Source organism: Diplodia corticola (genome assembly GCF_001883845.1).
Source record: "Diplodia corticola strain CBS 112549 chromosome Unknown scaffold19, whole genome shotgun sequence".
Classification (NCBI taxonomy): Eukaryota; Fungi; Ascomycota; class Dothideomycetes; order Botryosphaeriales; family Botryosphaeriaceae; genus Diplodia; species Diplodia corticola.
Window position 1 is genome coordinate 416879 of NW_017971498.1, and position 23868 is coordinate 440746.

Sequence of the window (23868 nt, forward strand, 5' to 3'; positions counted from 1 at the left end):
CTCGTCTATCTTTATTAACGACCTCGTATAGGTACGGTAATATAAATAACGAGCCGTCGAATACTTACGCCTTATCTCTTAGTCTAGTAGAAGCTTATATTAGCGTAGAATCCACGCGTTTTAAGGCTAGGGGTTAGATATATTATAAAAGAATAGGGTAAATAACGTATAATAGTAGATAAGAGGACTTAATACTATAATATTCGTAGACGAATGGCACCGAATTTCACGATATCCGCGGGTAGCGGTACTAGCATACGATATTCTATGCGGGGGGCTACGCCTAGCTTAGGGGGCGCTTGGCCTACCGTGGCGATTACAAATCCGCTGCCAATTGCCGGCAGAACCGGCAAAAACAGGGGTAGCGGCAGTGCCGGCAGCGATACCCCCTCTGCCGGCAATCTTAACACCCCTAGCTGCGACAGAGACCCTCTCCGCGGCCTTGCAGATTTCCCACGGCGCCCAATTTTGAGCGCATCTCAGTCCACGCCGACGAGCGCATTCGAGTGCCAAAGCTTCCCCGCAACGCCCGAGTCTTCAACAGCGTCCGCACCTCCAGTCTGCCCTCGCGCGCACCCTTCTCGCTCGCTGCCCGCCCATTGACCTCGAACCTCTGCTCCCAAGGAACTGACGGCACACTGCACCCTCCCAGCTCGGGCCAGGTACACCGCCTCGACTTGAAACAGCCAGCTCCCCACTCAACCTACAAAACCGCAGCTCTGCGCATGCCAGTGCGGGTCTGCTTATTTCGAGCTTCTCCCAACACAACGTAACCCTCTACCGCCCCCCCGCCCTCCTCGAGACCGCTCCCTGCGGTCGTGACATAGCTTCGCCCGTCATGGAGCACGCCGCTGCCGACCCTGCAACCGAGACCCGTGTCCTGCTGGACAAGAACTCGAACGGCGTGCCGACTCTGGTGCCGAAGCCGCAATTGTTCTCGGGCGGCGCCGCTGACGGCAGCACCCATCTGGTCAAGGTGCGCCGGAAGAAGGCCCGCGATGATAGCTTAGTTGGCGCCTTCTGTGGCTGGCTCGAGGCGCATCAGATTGGTACGGCCCCAACCTCTTGATTCCTGGGGTAGGCATTTCAACTGACGGCATCCCCCTACAGGCCTCTCAGTCAATCTGCTGATCCTGCTCGCGCTCACTCACGCCTGCTTCCCTCGGGCCCGTCCTACCACGCGCAAGTTCTTCGAGCTGTCCTACTACGATGCCGCCACCGGCAAGTACACGCACGGCTGGGATGACTTCCCTTTCGTCTTTTTCGGCATCGTCGTCTTCACGGCGCTCCGAGCTGCCACGATGGACTACGTGCTGAAGCCCTTGGCACGTCTGGGCGGCATCCAGAAGAAGAAGGCGACGGTTCGCTTTGCTGAGCAGGGCTGGCTGCTGGTCTATTGCTCCATCTTCTGGACGCTGGGCATGGTGAGACATTTTTCCTTCGTTGCAGCGCAATGGCCGTGCGCTCGCTGTCTCGCGGCGGCGGCGGCGGCGGCTGCCACGCTCTCTGCTGGACCCGGGCTAACCATGTCGTGCAACCGCAGTACATCAACTACAACTCGTCGTACTGGCTCAACCTCTACGAAATGTGGAGCAACTGGCCCATCCGCCAGATCAGCGGCCTGATGAAGGGCTACTACCTCCTGCAGTTCGCCTTCTGGCTGCAGCAGATCCTCGTGATAAACATGGAGGAGAGGCGCAAGGACCACTGGCAGATGTTCACCCACCACATCATCACGAGCGTGCTCGTGTCCATGAGCTACAGCTACTATCACACCAGGGTCGGCAACGTCATCTTGTGTCTCATGGATGTGGTCGACATTTTCCTCGCGGTAAGTGGAAGCTCCGGTTGTGGTCGACTCGTGATGGCGGTAGCCAGGGCAGTCGGCGTCCCAAATGACAAGGTTACACAATGGTTGATTTTTTCTTCTTCTTTGCGCGTTACAGAGTGCCAAGCTCCTCAAGTATCTCGGATACCAAACCGCCTGCGACATCGGCTTTGGCATCTTCATCGCCAGCTGGGTGATCGCACGACACGTCCTGTACATTGCGGTCTGCTGGTCGATCCACGTGTCGCTCCCGATCGCGGCGCCTTACGGATGCTACAATTCGGTCTCGGGCAACCGTCTTCCCGATTCTCCGACGACGCCGGCCGACGGCGGTGATGAGCTCATGTACGAGATCTGGCAGCCTTTCCGGGATCCCGAGGGGCCCGTCTGCTTCAACGCACGCATCCGCAGGGCTTTCCTCGGGCTGCTCGGCGGGCTCCAGGTCATCACGCTCGTGTGGTTCTGGATGATAATCAAGGTCGCGTACAGGGTCGTGACCGGCCAGGGTGCCGACGACACGCGCAGCGACGACGAGGGTGACGAAGACGAGACCGTCGGCGATGACGAGAATGCCGATCGTGGCAAGCACGGGAAGCCCGCGAACGGCACGGCGGCCCTTTCGATTGACCGGAAGCCGCTTGAGGAAGAGGTTGGCGTCGAGGGCTTGCACTTCGGCACTCCCACGAGGAGAAGGAGCGAGAGGCTGTACAAGCGCAGCAGCAGCCGCGCCAGCGGCATCAGCATCTCCGGCACCAGCGACCGGAAGGAGCTGCTTGGAAGAATCGGTTGCGAGAAGCCGGTGAAGGATTAAAACGTTCGCGAAAAGGTGACGGGATGAATGAAGGTCCAACCGCCGGAACCGGATTTCGGCTCAAGGCTGAGGAAGGAAATGGGTTGATCCTGTCCCTCGTCTGGTATGCCTTGCGCACTCGCTCGTTTTTGGGCCCTCGGAGATTATGAAACCGGTATGACTGCAAAGAGTACCCATTGCTACCCGCTGCGAGGAAGGAAGACATGATGGCGTACATAGGTTATGTGTTTTTTTTTGGTGCTGTCTTTATCATTGATTCTTTCATCGTCTTTCATCGTCATTGTCGTCCTGAGATCAACGCAGCCTTGAAGAGGCGAAAACGTAGGCTCGGAAAGGGGAGCATAGGTCGCAGGAGCGAGCACTCGAAGCATTTACTAGAAGAACATACCCACCCCCAACGCCAGAAACCCCTCGTCATCTTGCATTTTCTAGTTAGTGGATAGACCGATTTTGGGATGTATCGGCGGGTTCGAGACAAGGAAAAAAAAAGCGGGAACTGGAATTGCAAAAGAAGGCATTGATTTTTGTTTGTTTCTTTTCCTCTTGAGAGACGGCCGGTCAGGGAGACAGACAGGGCATTGGTTTTCGGGATAGGGCAAATGCCGGCACAGGAATCGAATGGATGTACATTGTGCTATTTCCTTTCGGTTGTGTATCGTTTCCAAGGTCTTGAGGAAGGGAGGCGACGGAGTGAAGATGACGACATGAGCGAGTAAGCACTGCAGCGAGAAGATTCTTGGCGGGGAGATGGCTATTAAGAGATGGAGGTTCCATCGGCTGCGGGATCGCTAGAGGATCCGGACATCCGGGCAGCTGCTAGTCTCGGCGATGATAGTGGCAGATGGTTGGATTTGCCGATGAGCAAGCAACGGCTCGCTGCTGTTTTCGCTAGACTGCGGGGAGGGACACCAGTGCTACAGTGCGGTACGCGCGGGAGAGGCTCCGGCCGCGCTGAGTCAGCACGTTCTATCTGGCGGAGCCAGTGACGCATGCGGCTCCCACGCCGGCCGGGGCCTGCAGGGGCAGAAAAAGAAAACAAGAATGGAAGTCTCGCTTACGCTTTGCACAGGCAACCGACAGCACACCGACCCGCACGCTTCTGGCTTCTTAGCCGCCGCGGGCTTCACTGCGTCACCGGTCTGTCTCAGGCGCTGGCCAGAAGGATTCGTCCAGAGCAAGGCGGGCAAAAGCTATGCCTCCCCAGGCCAACTCGCCAGATGCAGATCGTCCGGCCGCCCTAGCCTCTCTCTCCGTCTCACACGACGATCCTTCGAGTCACGGATGGGGGCCGAGAAAATGGGGCCAATCAAAGGCTCGCATGCCAGCTAAGCCCCCGGTTATTTTCGTCTCTCTGCGATGCAGTTCAGGCCCTGGGCGAATCATGATCGAAGCCATCGTGTCCTGGCTGTTGGGCAGTCGAGATTCGCGCCGGACTACTTCCCTGGACGAAGCTCCTCCGCGTCCTTGGGAATAATCCGACTGCGCGGGTTGCCTTTCCACAGTCTTACATCTCTGTCGTCCCTCTCTGTCTCTGGTCGCGTACTACGTAGTCGTGGTGGACCCGCCTAGTTACCCACTCACTCTCCGTCTGAATCCCCCTTCTCCCTTCTGTTTTCCGCGTGTGGTTGCAATGCGCGGTTCGTGGAGGACACCGCTCTGGCTGTCGCTGGTCGCGCGCCATGCATGCGCATTTCCGGTCGAGGACGGCAGCAAACTGCTGCGCCGTGGTGACGGGGATCTCTGCTACCTGAATAACCAGAAGAGTGAGCGCGCCCTGCTGTGGTGAGAGGGAGACAGCCCGTGCTAACCAGCCCTCTCGCAGTTGCCAAGGTCGATGACCGGTTGTACTTCATGGGCGGCGATTATCACTTCGACGGCGATGCCGATGGCGAGACCTTCTCGAGTATGTGGATCAAGTCGCATCCGCGTTCAAGTCACTGACCCTCACAGGCGACAGTCTTTACTACTTCGACCTCAGCGGAAACACAGACATCCAGGCGGATACCATAATATCGTCAAGTTCTCTCAACAAGATATCCGTGCCCTTCGACACCACCCCGACTCTCGAGAACCAGACCCACGCCCAGGGTGGTGCTCTCTTCTCCACACTTGACTCCTTCTACGTCTTCGCCGGCCTGGGCGAGGGCTCCACCACCGAGAACAACGTCCTCGCCGCGTACAACCGGACGAGCAGCCAGTGGTCGAGCCACACCGTGTCCGGCGGCAACTACAACAAGCTCAACCGCCTCTTCCCGGGTACCGCCAGCATCCCCAGCACCGGCCTGTCGTTCTTCAGCGGCGGCGGCTCCTCCGGGACCAACAAGCCCGGCCAGCCCACCGGCATGCTGCGCTTCGACGCCTCGAACCCGAACGCGCTGACCTGGCGCAACGAGACGGCCGAAAGCAGCTCGGGCGTCTCCGTGCCCGCGCGCGTCGGCGGAAACATGGTGTACGTGCCCATGGGCGAGCAGGGCGTGATCCTGCTCTGGGGAGGGTACAATGGTACCGAGGTTAATAATCAGACTGGGCTTCCAGCCTTCTCGTACCAGCTCATCGACAACCGGAGGATATATGTGTACGACATCGCCAGTGCGAGCTGGAACATTGTTTACGCACAGGGCGATGACATCCCCGGAAGAAGATCGGAGACGTGCGCCGTCGTCTCTGCGGCGCCGGATTACTCCTCGTTCAACATTGCCATGTACGGTGGCTGGAACCTTTACGACGGTGAGCTTTCTTCCTGGGATATACCGAACAGACACGACCGGAAAGAAACGCACGCTAACGAATGATATGCTTGCAGGCGAGGCGTACTCGGAAACATGGGTGCTCAGCGTCCCGAGCTTCAGGTGGATCAAGATGGAGAGCGCCAATTACACGGGCTCCAACACAGAGGCGCTGCAGGGCAACAAGCAGGGCCGCCACCAGCACCACTGCGCGGTGCACAACGACGCGCAGATGATCGTGCTGGGCGGGCTCATCAACAAGAACGGCACCGACCAGGCCCACGTATGCGACTCGCAGCTGCCGCCGCTGCGCATCTTGAATCTGGCCACGATGACTTGGCAGAAGAGCTTCGATGCTAGTGCAGAGTATAGCGTGCCCGAGGACGTGTACGCCGTTATTGGTGGCGAGTACGTTGAATCCCCCCCCTCTTTCCCTCGTACAGTGTATATAGAGACTGACCAACCACCCCCACAGCGGCTCCGGCAACGCCAAACTCACCCAACCCGACGGCGGCTTCAACGACACCTCCGTCGCCCGCATCTTCGCCACCACCGTGGCCCGCGCCTCCGACTCAACCGCTTCCGCCACCTCGACGGCCACCGGTTCCTCATCCTCATCCTCATCCGACGATTCCGCCAAACACACCGCCATCGTCGGCGGCATTGTAGGCGGCGTCGTCGGCGGCGTCGCGGGCCTCGCTGCCATCGTGACCATCGCCTGGCTTGTGCTCAGGCATAAGAGGAAGAACAGGGAAGGCGCGATGATGGCTGTGCCGCAGCATGACGGCACGACCCCGCTCGCTGGTTCGCCTGGGCAGCATCAGGGCGGGAGCGGGGAGTATGCGATGGGAGCGTATGGCGGTGGTGCGGAACACTACGGGGGGCAGACGGACGCGGAGAAGAGGCCGGCGGAGTTGGATCCGGGGACGGGGTTGATGGAGGCGGATGGGGCGCATGAGAGGCCGGTGGTGAGGGAGGTGGAGGGGAGAATGGTGGCGGAAATGGAGGGAGATGGGCCGAAGGATGTGTATAGGCGGTCGTGAGGGAGTGAATGGGAGATCATGGTGAAGATGCGGACGGAGGTAGAGGCGGTTGTCAAGATACCCCTGCGAGCGGTTGTCGTGGTTATTCGTATGGTAATGTATATATGTGTACGTATGACTGTAAAGGCTGAAAGCTCTGGACTAGGGACGTACGTTTGCGCGTGTTGTTCTCCCATATGCACCCACACCCCCTTTAACGCCCGTTTTATCACATTTGTCAACGACCTACGCTGTACAGACCATATCAATGGCCTCACGCCGTGTAGTTTTTACACTTCAATTCAGGACCAGTCTAGACGCTCTGCCCGCACGGACCACTGCGGGAGACTTCAGCTACCCCTTACGGCAACAAACGTCGAAAAAGCTTGTCTTTCCCGTCGATTGGCGAGTCCTTAGGCAACACTGGCACGAAATAGGAGCATTGTAAACGCCACATAACCAAAGTATTCGCACTGCAATCAATGGCTCCAGGCAACAACCCAGTTATAGATTAGCGCACCCTGAGCCGCGTGACGGCGGATCCTTCCGGGGTTTGCATTTAATATGCCGACATCCCAGTGTCTTCCAGCGCTCAGGAGGCCAATACCCAGGACGGCAACGCATACATAACCGTTCGTCATGTGGATGTTGACCAGATTCCGGTCTCAACGGCCAGACATACCGACATGCGACTCACCGCGCGACACTCTCCCACTTCCCGCGGAGATGACGCGGCGGATTCTGTTCTTTGTATCGGAACCGACCATCACCTACGATGGCCGTAAACGGACATACAAGTACGGGCACCCGCGCAACCTCCACCACCCACCCGACGACATTCAGAACGCCCGGCTCGTGTGCAAGGCATTCGCCGACCTGGGCGCCGAGTTCCTCCTCCGAAATCTGGTAGTGTCGGCAGACCTCAAGCAGCTCGCACACGTCAAGGAGATAGCAGAGCACAAGCGTCTCTGCAAGGCGGTGCGCTCCCTGTACTACGACTGCAGAACCTTCCCCGATACCTGGCCGGAAGAGCCCGGCAGCGACGCGGATGACGACCTCGAAGACGTCGAGGAGCACCCGCCTCCGGAGCCCCGGCCCCTCTACCACGAGCAAGAAGACATCTTCAAGCACTCACTCGACACCGAGTGCCTCCGCGCCGCCCTCGGCACCCTCACCGCCGTGACCCGGGTCCGGTGCAAGCCGCGCGAGCGCTTCCCCCACCACCCGCTCGAGCGCTCCCGCCACGACCCGGGCGACGTCTCCTCGGCGGGCCGGCGCAACAACAACGACGACGACGACAACGGCGACCGGCCCAGCAACGACCGCGACGCCCGGCCGCTCTACCACCTCGCCGCCGCCATGACGAGCGCGCCCGCCCACAACATCCGCACCCTCAGCCTCTCCTTCCACCTCACCCTCCTCGCCGACGCCCGCCTCGCCCCGCAGCGCTTCGCCTCGCTCCTCGCCGCCCTCGCGCCCGTCACCGACCTCACCCTCGCCGTGCGCACCGACGACGCCGGCCTCGGCACGCCGCAAGACCTGGCAAAGTACGCCGCCGCGTACGGGCCCCACCCCACCGCCATCTCCCTCTTCAAAGCCATCCTGTTCGACCCCTCAGCATCCACCACCACCACCGCCTCGTCCGCCCCCCTCGCCGCCCTCTTCGACGCCACCTCCCGCACCCTCCACCGCCTCAAACTAACCCTCAGCCCCATTGGTCGGCGTCGCCGCGACGATAACTCCTCAACGAGCTGGCGCTACGCCCTCCCTCTCTCCGCCTTCCTCGGGAGCGCCGCCGCCACAACCACCACATCCCCACCCCCCATCGATCCCCCCCACCCCATCCGCTGGCCAACCCTCCACTACCTCTCCCTCGGCTGCGTCGACGCCACCGCCGCCGACCTCACCGGCTTCCTCCTCCCCCGCCGCCACGCGCTCGCCTACACCGAGTTCGACCGCGTGTGGCTCCGCCGCGGGCAGTGGTGCGTCGTCGGCGCGGTGGCGCTGCGGGCGGCCGGGCGCGCGTGGCGGTGGAGCAAGATGAATCGGTTGGGGCAGGTGGAGGCGGTGGAGGCGGTGGTGGTGTTGCCGGGGGAGGTGGCGGGGGCGGTGAGGGAGGCGGAAGAGGGGGAGGAGGGGGAAGAGGGGGAGGGGCAAAGGGGGAAGGGGAAGGGTGGGGAGGTGAGGGTCGCGTGGGATGAGTGTTATTTTGCGGCGGGGGAGGACTGTTCGACGTTGAGCGCGGGGGAGGGGCCGGATGAGGCGCGGGGGCCGGGGTATGGGTGGCCGGTTTGAAGGGGGGAGGGGGGAGGGAGAGGAGAAAGGGGGGAATGGAAACAGTTCGTGGACTCGGTGGTTGTCGCGTCGATGTCCATCCGACGTGCTGCAGCCAGTAGAGCTTTATTGCATGCTAGTGGCACACCAGTGACTGGCGAGTTGAAAGTGGATTCAACGTTGAATATCAAACTGCCTGTTTAGGCAAAACCCCCTCCTCCTCCTTGGGCTCGCACAGACGAAGATGATAAACTACACAAGAAAAGAATAATACGTGTTAAGCCACAATAAATGTTTTGACAAACCATGTGTCTATACAAGACCTTCAACTAAATACTTACACACACACTCATTCACACTCACATTCCCTCATTCTCCCTCCCTCTTCTATCCCAACAGCCCCATCTACCGTCCCCAAAACCGAACAACCCACCACTCTACTTCGACGACGAAGAAGTCACAAAGCTCTTCAGATAGTCAAAGACGCCCGACGCACGCGACTGGGGCTGGGGCTGGGGCTGGGGCTGGGCCTCCTGCCTCGCATGGTTCCCAATCGCGCCCATGGCGTCCGCCTCGGCGACGGTCGGCAGCTTGCGCACCGCCGCAAAGCGATCCTCGGTGATGAGGTAGGCCCGAGGCAGGCCGACGTCGTCGACGACCTTCTGCTGCGCCTCGGAAGCGGGCACGCCGGCGGCGTCCGCCAGCGCGAGCTCCACGACGGCTTTGCCGCAGAGCGTGCCGTTCGGCATGCCGTGGCCTGTTCACGCACACACATGCGGGATTAGTATAAAGAACAAAATACGAAGGGATGAGATAATCCCAAAAAAAAAACACAAAGCACAAGAAAAGTAGAAAAATAAAAAAGAAAGAGTAACGACTCACCCGTATACCCGCCCGCCAACCACACCCCCTCCCCAGGCACCTTGCCCACCCACGGCACATTATCCCTCGAATACCCCATGATGCCCGTCCACTGATGCGTCGCCTCCAACTCCCGCAACCCCCCGGTCTCGCCCCCCAACTCCATATACTCCAGCAACCTGCCCCTCAACCACGCCGCCATCCCCTCATCCACGACGCCGTCGTCCCACACGCCCACGCGCTCGTGCCGCGCCGCCCCGTCGCCGCCGCCGTACATGTAGTGCCCGGCCGGGTTGGGCACCCCCCCGTACGGCCGCTGGTTGAGGTAGTCGTCGCCGTGCGCGGGCTGGCCCCGCTGCCCGCACAGGCCGTACGAGTCGGCCAGGCGCGGCGCCCCCGGCGGCGGCAGCAGCGACGACATTTCGCCGCGGACGGGCACGATGAGGTCCGCGAAGGACGGGAGCAGGTGCGACGTGTAGCCGTTGGTGGCGAGGATGACGTGGCGCGCCCGGATGGGGCCGCGAGGGGTGTGGAGAGTGTGGGAGTGGTGGGGGGAGGAGGAGGTGCTGCTGTCGGCTGATGAGGAGGAGGAGGAGATGGATTCTACGGGGGTGTTGGTCTGCAGGTTGAGGCGCCCGCTCTTGACGAGCTTTTCGAGGATGAAGGTGACGAGCTTGTAGGGCCAGAGGGAGGCGGCGGCGCTGGTCAGGGTGCAGCCGACGGCTTTGCTGATGCGGTGGGCGGCGAGCTCGTCGGGGGATGTCACGACGCGCACGAGTTTGCCGAGTTCGGGGTCTTTGGCTTGGAGGGCGGCTACTTCGGCTTGGGCGACGGCGAACATGGAGGAGGAGTAGTAGCTGCGGCAGCCGTCGAGGGAGCGCCACTCGCAGGGTACATTGTGCTCTTCGATGTAGGCTTTGACGGCGTTGTAGTTGAGGACTTCGAATTGGGTCACGTCGAGGGCGCGGGCGACGGGGAGGACCTGGCAGTGGCCTGGTGCGCGGTAGTCAGCAGCTGATGCAGAGTTGTTGGATCCAGGTGGTGGATGGTTACCTCCGTTGCGGCCGGTAGCTCCCCAGCAGGCCTCGCGGGCCTCGAGGAGCACGATGCTCTTGCCCTTGGCGCGCTCATCTTCGGCCAGAAAGCGGGCTGCCGATGTACCGGTGATGCCGCTGCCGACAATGACAAAGTCGGCTTCGGAAGGGAGCTCGGAGGTGGTGCGATGGCCGAGAAGGAACTCGTTGGGTTCGCTGTGCCAGAAGGACGAGGTGGAGTTGGGAACGGGCAGCCCCGCGGGCTTGTGCTCGGATGATGTCATGGCGGCTGCGGTGGTCGTTCGCGCTGTCTGTCTCACGTCCCACACGCTTCACGGCAGCTCTTATGTACGATTGAGCTCTGAGAGATGCGGAATTGGCTGCGGAGTAGTCTTGGGTGAGAGCATTGAAGGATGTACTCCGTAAGAGTGGGCGGGATTGCATGATTCGCAGTACTCCGCTGCGGGGCTCAGGGTCCATCGCTTTCGTGCGCGCCTAGCCATTTTCCGATAAGGATTGCGCTCCGCCTCGCGCGGTGTTCGGTGTTGCAGGGGGCGGACCGGCCCTCTAGGCTGGCGTTGCCGAACTCTCCAGGCCTCTGTTCGTCGCTCAAACATCAAACATTATGAGTGTAGCCCTCCCTGACTAGCCGTCCTGCTGGCGCAGAGATTCGCATTCCTTTGCCTTCACTTCCGAACGACTTTTCAGAGCCGATCAAACGAACGGGGCGACTACATAAGTTTCCCTGGCAACAATTAAATACAAACACGCTGCCGAAATTAAGACTGCGTGAAAAATGCAATGGCGAGCTACTGTAAGCTTCACTGCCCGCAGCCTGACGATAGTACCGCGTACCAGAATCCCGGTTTTGTTGGCATTTATCATCCAGCTCCCGAGCGTCTGGCCCTTTTGGGATCTCAACGGCGGATTGGAAAGGAACGATCATTAACTCTTTCCCCGTTCATTGTCGTACGTCATTCACCCGTAGGTATGTAGTCTACAAGACCGGAGACCGGAAGTAAGCAGGCCGCGCGGAGGATAACTGCGCACGAATATGGGTTCCTCTTTATAGATTCGTCTGTCTTTTTTGTATGAGAATTTCTTTTTTTTTTGGCCATTCGGTACCCCGTCTACTGACGTTTCTCGCGTCATTCTTCTTTCGGTCTAACCGTGTTTTATCTACCATGTTCCAATTCCTTCTTGGAATATCATCATTTTCATCCGAGGTCATCCTGTTACACGAGGTGCAACGGTGTCGAAAGGCCCATGGTTCTCAGGCCGTTATGCCCCTCGCGTCATACTAGCTCTCCACGTTGAGTGTTGACGAAAACGGAAAATAGGTGGATATTCTTAGTTCACCCCAGTTCGTTTCCAAAAATAGCTCGACGGTGGTTATTCGTTTGGTATGACGTGGTAGTACTAAAATTCTTAGCTCCCGCATGTCGACGCGGCGTAGGTATGTCGAGTCTCGCGTGCTATTTTCGAACCACGCTTCATACCGCTCGCCTCTGTCCCACGAAGCCGAGTCTTTTAACCTGGTGTTGGTATTTGACATCTGATCTACTTTACCCAACCGCTCTTCCATCAAGCCAACGCCTAGGCCTGAGACTGACAACGGTTGCGCCACCAAGACGCCAAGCAAATCCCCAGGCCTGGGCAATGGTCAAACCATGCAGTAGTGTCTCGCGGGGATCCATATGCGCAACAAAGCAGATCGGCAGAGGCGGATCTGCATACCCAGACGGAAAGAGCCGCCCTGGCTGACACCGACCGAATCCCCGAGGTGCCGCGTCCTTGGAACCTGCAACTGATGCTGCATGCTTTCAGCTGAATTATTACGTAGGACGGATCGACAACAGCCCGCCGTCTCCACTGATATGAGATCTTCAGGGAGCAAAGAGCACATGCTGGAATCGGACAGTCACGAGTGAACAATCCAAAGTGATTTTCGCCCTTGGCTCGGGAAACCAAGCTTTGCGGTCAGTCGGAGCCTTGGTGGGGGAGTAATGTCTCGGCCGCACCGGTTGATCCGACGACATGCAAACAAACGGTTTTTGTCGGAGCAGCCAGGCGACGCGTGCTGCGAGGACATGAGGGTTCGGGAGAGCCGTGGAACCGGGTTGACGTGGCCGCGTTTTGTGTCATCGCACATTGCCTGAACTTGGAAAATGGCTGTCAGCCCTGCAACGGTTATGCAAGGCGCACCGAATGCAGATACTCCTTGATGACAGGGGCAGCGCTGCTAGCGGCGGCCCAGCGGAACACAGGAGCCGCGAGCGGTGGCAGCGGCGTGGGCGGAAAGACGACATCATCAGGAGTTGGGATGCGCGGCGGGTGGAGCGGTGGAGCCAGCAGCAGCGGCCGGAGAGTGGCATGGGCGGCCATGTTCAGCCCTACGGCGAAGTTATTCAGGGAGAAGGGGCTGCCAAGCGCGCTAAACCTTGTTGCTGCCGAGTCGCTGCCCACTGCGCTGCCCTGTTATCTGCCGGCAAAGTGGACGGGGCATCGTAATGCGCGTGGCAAATGAAGCGAGAGAGACACATCCGAGCTTTATCGAAAGTCATCAAAGGTCACGGTTCTAGCCTCACGCAGTCGCGGTCGCGGTGGGGTGCAATCAAATGAAGTGGTGTGAAAGCGTTCAAGATTCGGAAGATGAAGAACTATTGGTACAAGAATCTCTCCAAGGGGTATAAGAGTGTCTAATCAAACTGTACAAATCCAGAAACAGCTTCTCCGCATTAAGAATCCATACAATCCGTGCGCATCCCCTGCACCTCGAAGTAATTCCCCTCTTGCGTCCCGTTCGCGGTGGTATCGTTGATCATGGGTCGTCGATCTCGTTCCCAGAGCCAAGCTGGTTGATGTTTTCCAATGAACGAGGCAGAGAGTCAATCTCTGAAAGACGCAGCATGCCGGCGCCGCAGTTTTGTTTGAAGAAGAGTTGAAGGTCCAGCCAGCCATTGCCCCGCCATCTAGTGGGATTCGCCGCGCATGTGGTTATACGCGTCCTTGACCGTCTCGCGCACGCTGAAGCCGCCAAACAGCCATTGGTTGGTGTGGCGGCCATAGTAGTACGAGTAGCTGCTGTCGGTGCTCTGGCGCTTGGAGGGCGCGGGCGACCAGGTGGAGCTGGTGGTTGACGACGAGTCGACACGGCGCACCGCGTGGCTCCTCACCGGCGAGGCCGAGGGCGAGCCGGAAGAGGGGAGGCGGGTGGGAGGCATGGGCGAGCGTTCGCGCGAGCGGGGGGTGCGCGAGCGGCTTCTGGAACGCTCCCTGATCTTCTCCTTGATGGCGCCGAAGAAGTTCTGCTCGGCCAATGGCACAGAGCGGGGAATGGGCTTGGTGTTGTTGAAGCAGAAGGTCTGCGAGTTTGCGCTGGGCGAGACGGGCTCGACCGAGGCTCTTGTCGAGGCCGAGGACTGGGTGAATGTGCGGTGGGCCATGGCGGACTGAGGGTTGGTGGTGGTGGTGGTGCTGTCCATTGAGTGTTTTTTGGGTGCTGTGTGGTGTGTTTTCGGCTGGCTTCTCAGGTGGTAGTAGTGGTGTCTGAGAGATGTCGATAGGAAACGGCAAGAGGGCAGGCGGGCAGGTGTGTTTATATAAGTCGAGCTGCGTAGCCGGACGAGGGCGGAATGCTTGGCCGCGCAGGGCAGCCGGGCGACGGCACCGAGGGGACGGTGTCTGGGGTTGAGATTGCAAGGATAAGGGTGGGAGTGGCATCGGCGCTGGCCGTGCGCGCAGCGGGTGGCCGATGGGCAGCCAATGGGCAGGACTTGGCCTTGCTGCCTTCTGTTAGATTAGGGCTGACTCTGAACAGGGCCCGCCCGCCTTCACCGACGCCCCTGCGGTGACTCGCCCACCACTCGCCCTCCAGCACCACTCGGCCCGCCCACTGTCTGCTTCGGGCCCCGCCAGCGCACCTCAGCGCACCTGAGCAAAAGAAGCGCGACGCGCATGCGACACGGACCGCCAATCGACGGCTGCCTGGCGACCTCCAGCCCTGCGCGCTACCGACAGCCTGCAGCGCCGCCGGTCAGCTTCTGTCGGACTCGCCGCGGCACACAGGTACGTCAACTCGCGAGGGCATGGCTGCGGTCGGGCCACCTGCGGGCTCTTCAGACGCGTCGCCGGCATTGCGAGCGTCCTGTGATTCCGCCGCAGCGCTCGGAATAGCAGCTGAGGCGCGCCCGTGCCCCGCCGCCTCAGGACGCCCGCCGCCATCGACCGCTCATCAACCCCAAACCGCCAGCCATCTCGGCTCGCGCGGCCCGTGCGGCATGGGCGCGCGTCGGAATCCAAGTGCGAGCAGCGGACGGTGACATCAAAACGTCAGCTGCATCCCTCCCGCACCTGCTCCCGCGGCCCATGTCACTGTTGTGCGCTTTGTCCCACGGCTCACCGGCGGCCTGCATGGCGGCCAGGCCTTGGCGACAGGCTCATGTTCCAGACCTGCTCCACCACGCACATGCTCATGCTCCCGCTTAAGCTCCAGCGTCCTGCGTCCTGCTCCTGCGACAGCGCACCACCACCGCCTTGTCGCGACACAACCCACAGCTCCCCGCCGCACTGTCTCCACGCCGTGTTTCTGGGCACTTTGCAACGGCCACTTGGCGTTTGAAACCTTCGCTTTCCTCTCCCTGTTGCGGCCTCGCTCTCAAACAAGCGAACCATCGAGCTCTGTCGCTCTTTCTGTGAAACATCTTCCACCGTGTGGCGTCGTTGTCTGGGCTGCGTGCCTGTTTGATCTCTTGACCCATGTGTCAGCCTTGAGGGAGGGGATCCCATCCGCGCCTTGGCCTTGCGCCCTCTCCCAGAGCTGCGGGATATGAATAGCCCTCCACCCCTCCTCACCCGGCAAGTGCACAGCATGTCGCTCCCGCATAGGATGACTTTTCCCGCATGATGCTTCAGCGGTAGCCAACACGATCCGGAGAGACAGAAGCAGGCTTCCGAGCGGCGGATTCGGATTCCCTACTCCTCTGTTCCATCAGAGAAAAAAAGCCTCTGGTCTACCGACGGCCACAGTATCCTTGGAGTCTGGAATCCAACAATACCAAGGCTCTCCTGATCAAAGGGATCAAGGTGGTGCGTGGTTTTTGAGGGCTGGAGGTCACGCGAGGCCACCCCAAGTTCACCGGAGAATCGACGGCCACTAATTTCCTCTCCCCGACATGACATCGTACAGACGGCGCCGGGCGGGAACCACGAGGCTGCTGGAGGCCCAGCGCTCCGCTCCGCCCTTCTCCCAGGGCTGAGCGGCGGGCGGGGCATCTTTTGACTTCTCCGCCTTCATTTGCCAAAGGAACGGCCTAAGGCTCGCCTCCGGCCGATCAAACATCACTCTGGCCGTTTCGCTTCGTAAAACCGCTCGCTTGGCGGCAGTTCGCCCCTACTTGCCGTGCGTTTTACTCTTTTGTCCAGTTAACGCCGTTTCAATATACACAGCGCCAGACCTCATTGGCTGTTTTGTTGCTGTTTCTCCGCCACCGCCGCAGTCCCGGCCGGCCTCGCTTGCCTGTTGGCGCCATCGCGCTCTTGACACGGAACTGCGGCGCGTCGCGCCCTCTCCCTACTGCCGTCAGGAGTATATATGGACTCCTGTGTTTCCGCTTGTTTCAAACACTGCTCTTCTCTCTGTCAAGACTTGACGTCTGTTTTTCAAAATGTCGTTCGTTGCTACCGCCTTCACTTCTCTGCTTGCCGTCCAGGCCGCTCAGGCCATTCCTTTCTCGTGAGCTCCTCAATCTATCTCAGCCTTGCCTGACTCTGACTAAATTTGCCCAGGCGCCGTGCTGCAGCTGGTCTGAACACGGCTGCGCAGGCCGCCGGTCTCGAGTACTTTGGCTCCGCTACCGACAACCCGGAACTTACCGACACCGACTATGTCGCTGGCTTGAACAACACTGCAGACTTCGGCCAGATCACTCCTGGTAACTCCATGAAGTGGGATACCATTGAGCCCTCCCGCGACAGCTTTTCCTACACCAAGGGAGACGTCATCGCCGATCTCGCCGAGGCCAATGGCCAGAAGCTGCGCTGCCACACCCTCGTTTGGTACAACCAGCTGCCCAACTGGGTCAAGACTGGTGGCTTCGACAACGCTACCCTTGTCGAGATTCTGAAGAACCACGTCACCAACGAGGTCACTCACTACAAGGGTCGCTGCGACCACTGGGACGTTGTGAACGAGGCTCTTGACGACGATGGAAACCACCGTGATTTCGTCTTCTACAACACCATTGGCGAAGCTTACATTCCCATCGCCTTCGCCGCCGCCGCCGCCGCCGATCCCGATGCCAAGCTGTTCTACAACGACTACAGCATCGAGTGGTCCGGCAACAAGCAGAAGGCTGCCAAGAAGATTGTTGAACTGGTCCAGTCCTACGGTGTCAAGATCGACGGTGTTGGCCTCCAGGCCCACTTCACTGTTGGCAACACTGTTGGCCAGGACGCCTTGGAAACCACCATCCAGGACTTCGCGTCGCTTGGCGTCGAGGTCGCCATCACTGAGCTTGACATTCGCATGGAGACCCCGGCTACCGATGCCAACCTCGAGCAACAGGCTACCGACTACGCCTCTATTGTCAACGGTTGCTTGAACCAGAAGGATGCTTGCAGGGGCATCACCATCTGGGACTACACTGACAAGTACTCATGGGTGTAAGTATTTGACAAACTCACAAGAACGTTCTGAGCTTACCGGTCTTGACAGCCCTTCGACCTTCTCCGGCTACGGTGCTGCCCTTCCGTGGGATGAGAACTTGGAGAAGAAGCCCGCCTACGATTCTATCCTGTCCGCTCTCCAGGCGGCAGCCGGCACCAACGGCACCAGTACGTCCACTCCTGCAGTCGAGACCACTCCGGCTGCCGCCACCCCCACCCCTACTGCCACTAAGGCTTCGAGCAGCGCAGTAGTCGCCCCGTCGGCGACTTCGGTCGAGGTTGCGGAGACTACTGCTGCGGGGACCCCTGTCGAGACTCCCGCTCAGACTCCCATCGGGACTGCCGCCGAGACCCCTAGCTCTACTCCCGCCGCCTCCACCGGCAGCTCCGGCAGCGCTGTCTCCAAGTACGGCCAGTGCGGCGGTACGAGCTACTCCGGCGCCACCACCTGCGAGAGTGGCTCGACCTGCAAGGAGTGGAATCAGTATTATTCTCAATGCATCTAAGCGCACAACGACGTCGTCTACGCGCTTCGAGGACGGGATGAGCGGATAGTTGCCTTTGCCCTTCTCTGTGGATACTTTTTGTACAAAATGAAGAATTCTTTGCTCGCACCACCTGCCTCGATCTACTCGATCTTCGAGATCCGCCCATCGCTTGCTGGTAGCACAGTGGCAACCGATCGCAGGAGCTCGAGGCTAAATTAGCGGACAACAGTCATTCCTGCGGCACATCTTGCGCCAGCCTTTCAGCTGGACATGGGAAGCCGATGTGGTGTCACGTTGTTTATCAGCCTTCCCCATCCGTGCATCTAGCCGTGAGTGACCACCGGCCCGCGCTGCGCCTATCGCATTCCTCTGTGCATGAGACCCTTCTCTCCCATGCTGACTTGATCAACCCAGCGAGATGTCGATGGTACGCGATATGCCAGGTAGACCCTTGATACCATGAAGAAGACAGAAGTCGGTCCACTCCAAACATCATCCCTGTACAGTGACTCCTCTCACTGTTAGCGTCAATCTGGCTGGCTGGCTGGCTGGCAACATCTTCCCACAGCTGTTTGCAAGTCATCCTCCCCAATCTTGGAGAGAGCCCTCTGCAGACGCAGCGCAGAGCAGTCGAGTCCGCTCTAGACCGCCTCGCCCCCCCTCCGTCACTCTCACATTTCTACCTTGATTCAGGCCACGTCGGAGATATCTCCCTTCCCCCCGGCAGCAAGCATGCAACTTAGCCGGGCACAAGAGCTGCTGTGTCGATAACCGCAGCAGCATCTTCCCTTGCCCAGGCCAGGCCAGTCCAGGACAGGCCCGGCCATCTTTTCAGTAAAGCTCGCTCTTTGTAAGTGTGGCGCGCGCAGTCGCAGTCCATGACGGGTGGCTGGCTCGCTGGCTCGATCCAAGGTTTTTACACGCCTGATCTTTCACCCTTGCTGAATGATGGGTTTCCCCCACCCCTGACATGGTACGATGCGATCGTTCCAACGGCCGTTGCGCAACGGGCTATTGGCCGGTTTCCCGCATGCACTCCCCCCACGTGGCCGTTGCAACCTGCTGACTGATCTGCGAACTGAGACAAGTGTTGCGCAAGAATTTATTTCCTTTCCCTCTTTCTTTCTCGTAATACTCTCTGCTGCGTTGATGCAATCGTGCGGAGGGAGGGGACGCGTCATAGTCGAAAGTAAAAAAAAAAGATGAAAAAAAAAGGAAGATGGTTGGGGAAGAGGTTGTCGCTCGAGCAACCGGGCTTGAGACGTAGGAACGATGAAGCATTTTCATGTAAGCTATATTCCTAGCCCACGTCACTGGAGGAAATACTGAACGAGAGAGGGTCTGGTCTGCGAGGCGTACATAGAAAGAAAAAAAAGAGATGGAAGGCAAAATGATTGGCATGTGTGGTAGTATTGGATGCCGTCATCTGTATCCCGTTCCCCCTCGTCCCAGGATCCACACCACCTGCCAACCGAATGCTTATCTTGCTTTCTAGACAGACCCAGTTCTTCTCACTCGTCCAGCCGCATGGCGGGTGGCTGGAGCAACCAGAGCGGAATGCCAGAGGGCATGGGGAGGCTGGCGTCTACTAGATCACATCATCCGCGCCATGGGGTGGCTGTCACTGCCTCCCCTTTCTCCTTCGTTGACGCATGCCACACCAGGGACCCGGGTCCATGCAGATGACACTTTGGCCTGCCAGTCCTCTCTCGCGGTATTCTTCGCCGTTCCGAAACACAAGAACGCGGCCCTCGGTCCGCCGCACCGCTACAGTCTCGCTTCAATCTCTTTGCTTGATCAGGAAGTAAGGGGTAGGCGTCCAATCGTCACACCCAGGCATATATCTTTCAGAAAAAAAAAAAAAGAGACGTCAAGCTGCACGAGCTAGACCGGCCTTACAGTCTGAGCCGGCGAGAGCGGAACACATATCCGACGCATTGCCCAGGAGCCGGGCTGCCAACCGTGGTTGATCTTTGTGTGTCGTCCTTTGGGCTTGAGGGGGTGAGCAGGGATGCAGTGTCGATCAAGGAAAAAAAAAGAGAGAGCAGCAGCCTCTCAACACCTGGACCGCATGTTGTGTAAAACGGCCTACGACCGCGATACAACCATTAGAAGCTACCATAGACGTACCCTCTCCCCATTCCCGGAGAATTAACTCCACTTTTTTCTCTGCTCCTCCTCCCCCTTCCCCCTTCCCCAAGCAACCCAAACTCTAGGCCCTCGCCTCTGGGACCACCTCTCCCTACGCACGACGACTGTCGATCTGATACCCGATAGCTTGCGCGTAGCCCGGACGTCTTTCGTTATCGCTCTAAAAATTTCCCCATGTTGCGTGCCCTCACAAAAATGGAAAGGGCACCAATAGCCACAGGGCATCTCCGTCCACAAGGACCCCCCTGCGCTCTCTCTCGCGCTTCTTTTCTCGCTACCCTCTCGATCTTTCCCGCTTGCTCGCTCCCCGCTCTTTCGGCCGTCCAATACACGGCATACGCTGTCCAGCTGAGAGCGGAAGAGGCGAATGGAGGCAGCTAGCCCGACCAAGGCCGCGCAACGCGCGCAGAGGCCGGGTGGAGTAAGGTGCCATCGCACCACCCCCATATGCCTCATCCTGCGTAGGGGGGAGGGGGGTTAGAGAGGAGGGATGGGGAAAGAAGAACAGAAGGAACACTAAGCAGGGGAAAAAAGTGCACACGACTGCGGTGGAAACGAGAAAATGCGCGGCCACGGGGGGGCGGAGAGTGGCATCGTGGACATTGGCCGAGAGTGACATCGTTAGCGCCGCACTTTGGTATGATGTCGCCCCTCCTCGGTTCAATCTCCCAAATCTTCAAACACGCCTAAGCCAGTAGGCCTTTCTTCTTCTTTGCTGCTCTCCTTCTCCCCCGAGTACTTAAGAGGATCCTCGTCTTGCTCCCCAGCGTGTTTACCACTTCGCTGCCTCAACCCTGCCTGCAGTATCCTGTCTCAACAAACATCCACTGGTGCTCCTTGGGAAGCAGTTGATGGAACAAGAGAGTACCTACTCATACCTCCCTTTGAAACCACTCTTCCATCATGCAGTCGATACGTCAGTACCGTGAGATAGGACGCTATGTCGAGCACACCCACCATGAGGAGGAGAACCGGTCCAAGGAAGCGCCTGATGTCGCCGTCATAAAGCATCACACGCCAACCCTGCCCCTGCCCTGCCTCGGTCCGAACATCAAACAGCAGTGGCACTCCGACGTCGAGCAGCAGCTGCAGAGCTACTCATCCTCGCAGGTTTGGAAGTCCAATCCGGGCAGCTGTGCCGAGTCGATCCGATCCGACAAGAGCAGCTACTACTCTGTCAGCAGCGAGAAGTCCGAGAAGTCGACCGGACAAGATACAGACAGCATCCACTCATCCTCCGCCTCGTCCCAGTCCGTCAAGCCGCAGCAGGACAGCGGGTACGCCTCGACCAACGAGAAGACGTCGCTGCCGACCAGCCAATCGACGAGCTCCATGAGCTCCGCCTCCACCACCTCCTCCTCCTCCGACAACGCCTTCGCGCCCGCCGTCATCCGCCTCTCCGCGATCCCCGCCCGGCGAAAGTCGACCGAGTCCATCATCAGCCACTTCTCCCGGCACTCGGGCGAGGTCATGGACCCGTCGCACTTCTTCGAGGAGCCGCGGGCGGCGCCCGTGCCGCCCGAGGAGCCCGAACGCATCATCCCCGTCCACAGCACGGGCGCCAACGACCCCACCAACCCGCGCAACTGGCCGCTCAAGAGCCGCATGGCCGCCTTCTGGATCGTCACCTGGCTCTCCTTCACCCAGACCTGGGCCGGCAGCGCCGACTCGTCCTACGCCGCGGCCGCGGCCGAGGCGCTGGGCGTCAGCCGCGTTGCCGCCTCGCTCAACACGGCCGCCTTCTCCATCGGTATCGCCGTCGGCTCGCTGTTCGTGGGGCCCCTGTCCGAGACGTTCGGCAGGGGCTGGTGCTTCTTCATTGCCGGCTTTGTGTATCTCCTCGCCGTCATGGGGACCGCCGTCTCTCGGGATCTGGCCGGGCAAGTGATTTCGAGGTTGGTTGTCGGGCTGTTCTCGAGCGTGACGGGTGCGGTGAGTGGGAGCGTCATGCACGATGTGTTCGACGCGAAGGAGAGAAGTATCATGTATCCTATCCTGGCGCTCATGAATACGCTTCGTAAGTGTCGAGCCTTTTTAAGCTGGTTAAGACTGAGTAGAATATCTTTGCTGACATTCTCCATAGCCACCGCGCTTGCACCCATCCCGGGAGGCTGGATCGTCGAGTACGGAAGAGTGACCTTTTATTGGGCCGACTGGATTACCTTGATCATCAGTTTTCCGGTGTGGGTTGCTGCTCTGATCTGGTTGCCGGAGACATACTCTCCGCTTCTCCAAACCTGGAAAGCCCAGCACCTGCGGCGCGTAACTGGGGACCAGAGGTACAGAAGCGGACTGGAGACTGGAGGCGGTCTTTGGTCTCGTCTCAGAGAGACCCTACCGCGGCCTATCATCTTTTGGTGTCGTGAGCCCGTCATCATCATCCTGGGGATCTATACCGTTGTGTTGAACGTCCTGCTATTTGTCTTCCTGTCGGCTTTTGAGTTCATATTTGCCGATACCTACGGCTTCTCCAGCGGAGAGACCACCCTGGTCTTCCTCTCCATCGGCGCCGGCACCATCTTCAGCACGTGCCTGACACCCATCTGGTACAAGCTCGACATGCGCGCTCTAGCCAAGCGCCAAGTCATCGATGGACCCGAAGCCACGTTCCCACCCGAGTCGCGGCTCTGGCCCTGCATGGTAGCATCGCCCTTCTTCGCGATATGCATATTTTGGCTGGCCTGGACAAACTACCCGTCCATCTCTCCATGGTCGGGCATCGGTGCGTGTTTTGTGTTTGGGTACGCCCTCATTTCGATCCAGATCTCGAGCTTCCAGTATATCATCGACAGCTACGGCCCGTACGCCGCGAGCGCGCTGGGAGGCATCACCGTGGCCAGATACGGATTCGCTGCAGGGTTGAACGTAGCTTCGAGGCCGATGTTCGAGACTCTGGGGGTGCAGTACACACTGACGATGATCGGCAGCATCGCGGCGATCCTGGTCCCGGCTCCCTGGATCTTTTACAAGTATGGCGCAAAGGTGCGGGCGCGCAGCAGGTACGCGAACTACGCTTGAACCAGGAAGCGGTCCTGCCAGCAGTCAGTCGTCTGCAAGCTACTTGGGCAGATGGTCGCCGTCTGGCGCGTTGCGAGGCGTTGCGAGGCGTCGCCTGCCATTGGATCAGTGGAGGTACGGTGCTCGGTGCTTTCAGCCTTTCTCGCTATGTCAGTTCTTCCGCAATCATTTTTGGCCAACCTTTCAAGCGCAGCGAGGGCGTAAACGACATGTACCAGCTTCGAGTAATGGAAATACGGCGAGCGTCAGGGAGCACATGGGCTGGACGAGGAGCGTCCGTAAAGACACGAGAAAATATGATAATATCAGAGAGGAGGAAGGACGATACCCCCGGGAGAATTGCTGTTCGAGAGTGTTGCTTGATGTTGCGACGTGGTCGGGAGGGTTGAACCCTTGCCCAGCCACGCCTGTTGGCAGTTTAGTCGTTCAATTTGATTCATTCCAGTGCCTTGACCGGGCCTCTGCTGCGAGATGGCGCGTGATCTGATGGTGAAGGGGGATCACATCAAAGGCAGGGGACGGACGCTAGACACGGAAGATGCCAGTGCTGATGGAGGCTGGTAGTTCATTCTCAAGTGCAAGCCGTGCAAGTTGTGCGGGATGGCCGGGGGTCCCCGGCGGGTCGCGATGCCGGAAATGTGAATCATGCGCATGCCAAGACGAGGTGGAGTTGTGCAGTTCGGCGGGATGAAGCGAGCTGAAGATCGTGCTGTGGGAGAGCGCGAGCAGCTGGATGCAAGGCGGGCCGAGTGGACGGCGCGTGTAAGTCATCGCCCACGTGCACGCCCCTGCGCGATGCCGTCACAAGAGGGGCGTTGGGGAAACAGCTCCATCTCATCAGAGTTGCTGCCTCGCAGCAGGCCGCAAGGCCGCCCCGGCAATGGCCAAGACTCTCGCTTAGCAGTCTGCTTCCTGCTGCCGTCCAGCGCGTCCGCGCTCGCCCTGCTCAGCCGACCGAGAGCCCCCAAACACGTCCTCGCCCTCGCCCC

At 59.4% G+C, this 23868-nt stretch overlaps 7 protein-coding genes across 7 annotated transcripts; 5 read left to right on the forward strand and 2 right to left on the reverse strand.

The window, feature by feature from the left end:
* Positions 1 to 838: 838 nt before the first annotated feature.
* On the forward strand, positions 839 to 2639 carry BKCO1_19000144 (nuclear protein localization protein 4; the record flags this gene model as incomplete). Its single annotated transcript, XM_020271932.1, has 4 exons — positions 839 to 1049; positions 1111 to 1424; positions 1544 to 1831; positions 1947 to 2639. 4 exons carry the CDS (start codon positions 839 to 841, stop codon positions 2637 to 2639), a joined length of 1506 nt encoding a protein of 501 aa, XP_020131370.1.
* Positions 2640 to 4269: 1630 nt separating this feature from the next.
* BKCO1_19000145 (kelch repeat protein) lies at positions 4270 to 6408 on the forward strand (the record flags this gene model as incomplete). The annotated part of the gene is made up of 5 exons (XM_020271933.1): positions 4270 to 4402; positions 4462 to 4542; positions 4590 to 5366; positions 5443 to 5773; positions 5841 to 6408. 5 exons carry the CDS (start codon positions 4270 to 4272, stop codon positions 6406 to 6408), a joined length of 1890 nt encoding a protein of 629 aa, XP_020131369.1.
* Positions 6409 to 7113: 705 nt separating this feature from the next.
* BKCO1_19000146 (uncharacterized protein) lies at positions 7114 to 8682 on the forward strand (the record flags this gene model as incomplete). Its single annotated transcript, XM_020271934.1, has 1 exon — positions 7114 to 8682. The coding sequence occupies one exon, from the start codon at positions 7114 to 7116 to the stop codon at positions 8680 to 8682; it is 1569 nt and encodes a 522-aa protein (XP_020131368.1).
* A 416-nt stretch (positions 8683 to 9098) lies between these two features.
* Positions 9099 to 10840, reverse strand: BKCO1_19000147 (fad dependent oxidoreductase; the record flags this gene model as incomplete). The annotated part of the gene is made up of 3 exons (XM_020271935.1): positions 9099 to 9418; positions 9544 to 10515; positions 10576 to 10840. 3 exons carry the CDS (start codon positions 10838 to 10840, stop codon positions 9099 to 9101), a joined length of 1557 nt encoding a protein of 518 aa, XP_020131367.1.
* Positions 10841 to 13528: 2688 nt separating this feature from the next.
* Positions 13529 to 14041, reverse strand: BKCO1_19000148 (uncharacterized protein; the record flags this gene model as incomplete). The annotated part of the gene is made up of 1 exon (XM_020271936.1): positions 13529 to 14041. One exon carries the CDS (start codon positions 14039 to 14041, stop codon positions 13529 to 13531), a length of 513 nt encoding a protein of 170 aa, XP_020131376.1.
* Positions 14042 to 16222: 2181 nt separating this feature from the next.
* On the forward strand, positions 16223 to 17728 carry BKCO1_19000149 (glycoside hydrolase family 10 protein; the record flags this gene model as incomplete). The annotated part of the gene is made up of 3 exons (XM_020271937.1): positions 16223 to 16290; positions 16344 to 17219; positions 17272 to 17728. 3 exons carry the CDS (start codon positions 16223 to 16225, stop codon positions 17726 to 17728), a joined length of 1401 nt encoding a protein of 466 aa, XP_020131375.1.
* Positions 17729 to 20764: 3036 nt separating this feature from the next.
* Positions 20765 to 22879, forward strand: BKCO1_19000150 (mfs general substrate transporter; the record flags this gene model as incomplete). The annotated part of the gene is made up of 2 exons (XM_020271939.1): positions 20765 to 21878; positions 21945 to 22879. 2 exons carry the CDS (start codon positions 20765 to 20767, stop codon positions 22877 to 22879), a joined length of 2049 nt encoding a protein of 682 aa, XP_020131257.1.
* Positions 22880 to 23868: the final 989 nt, after the last annotated feature.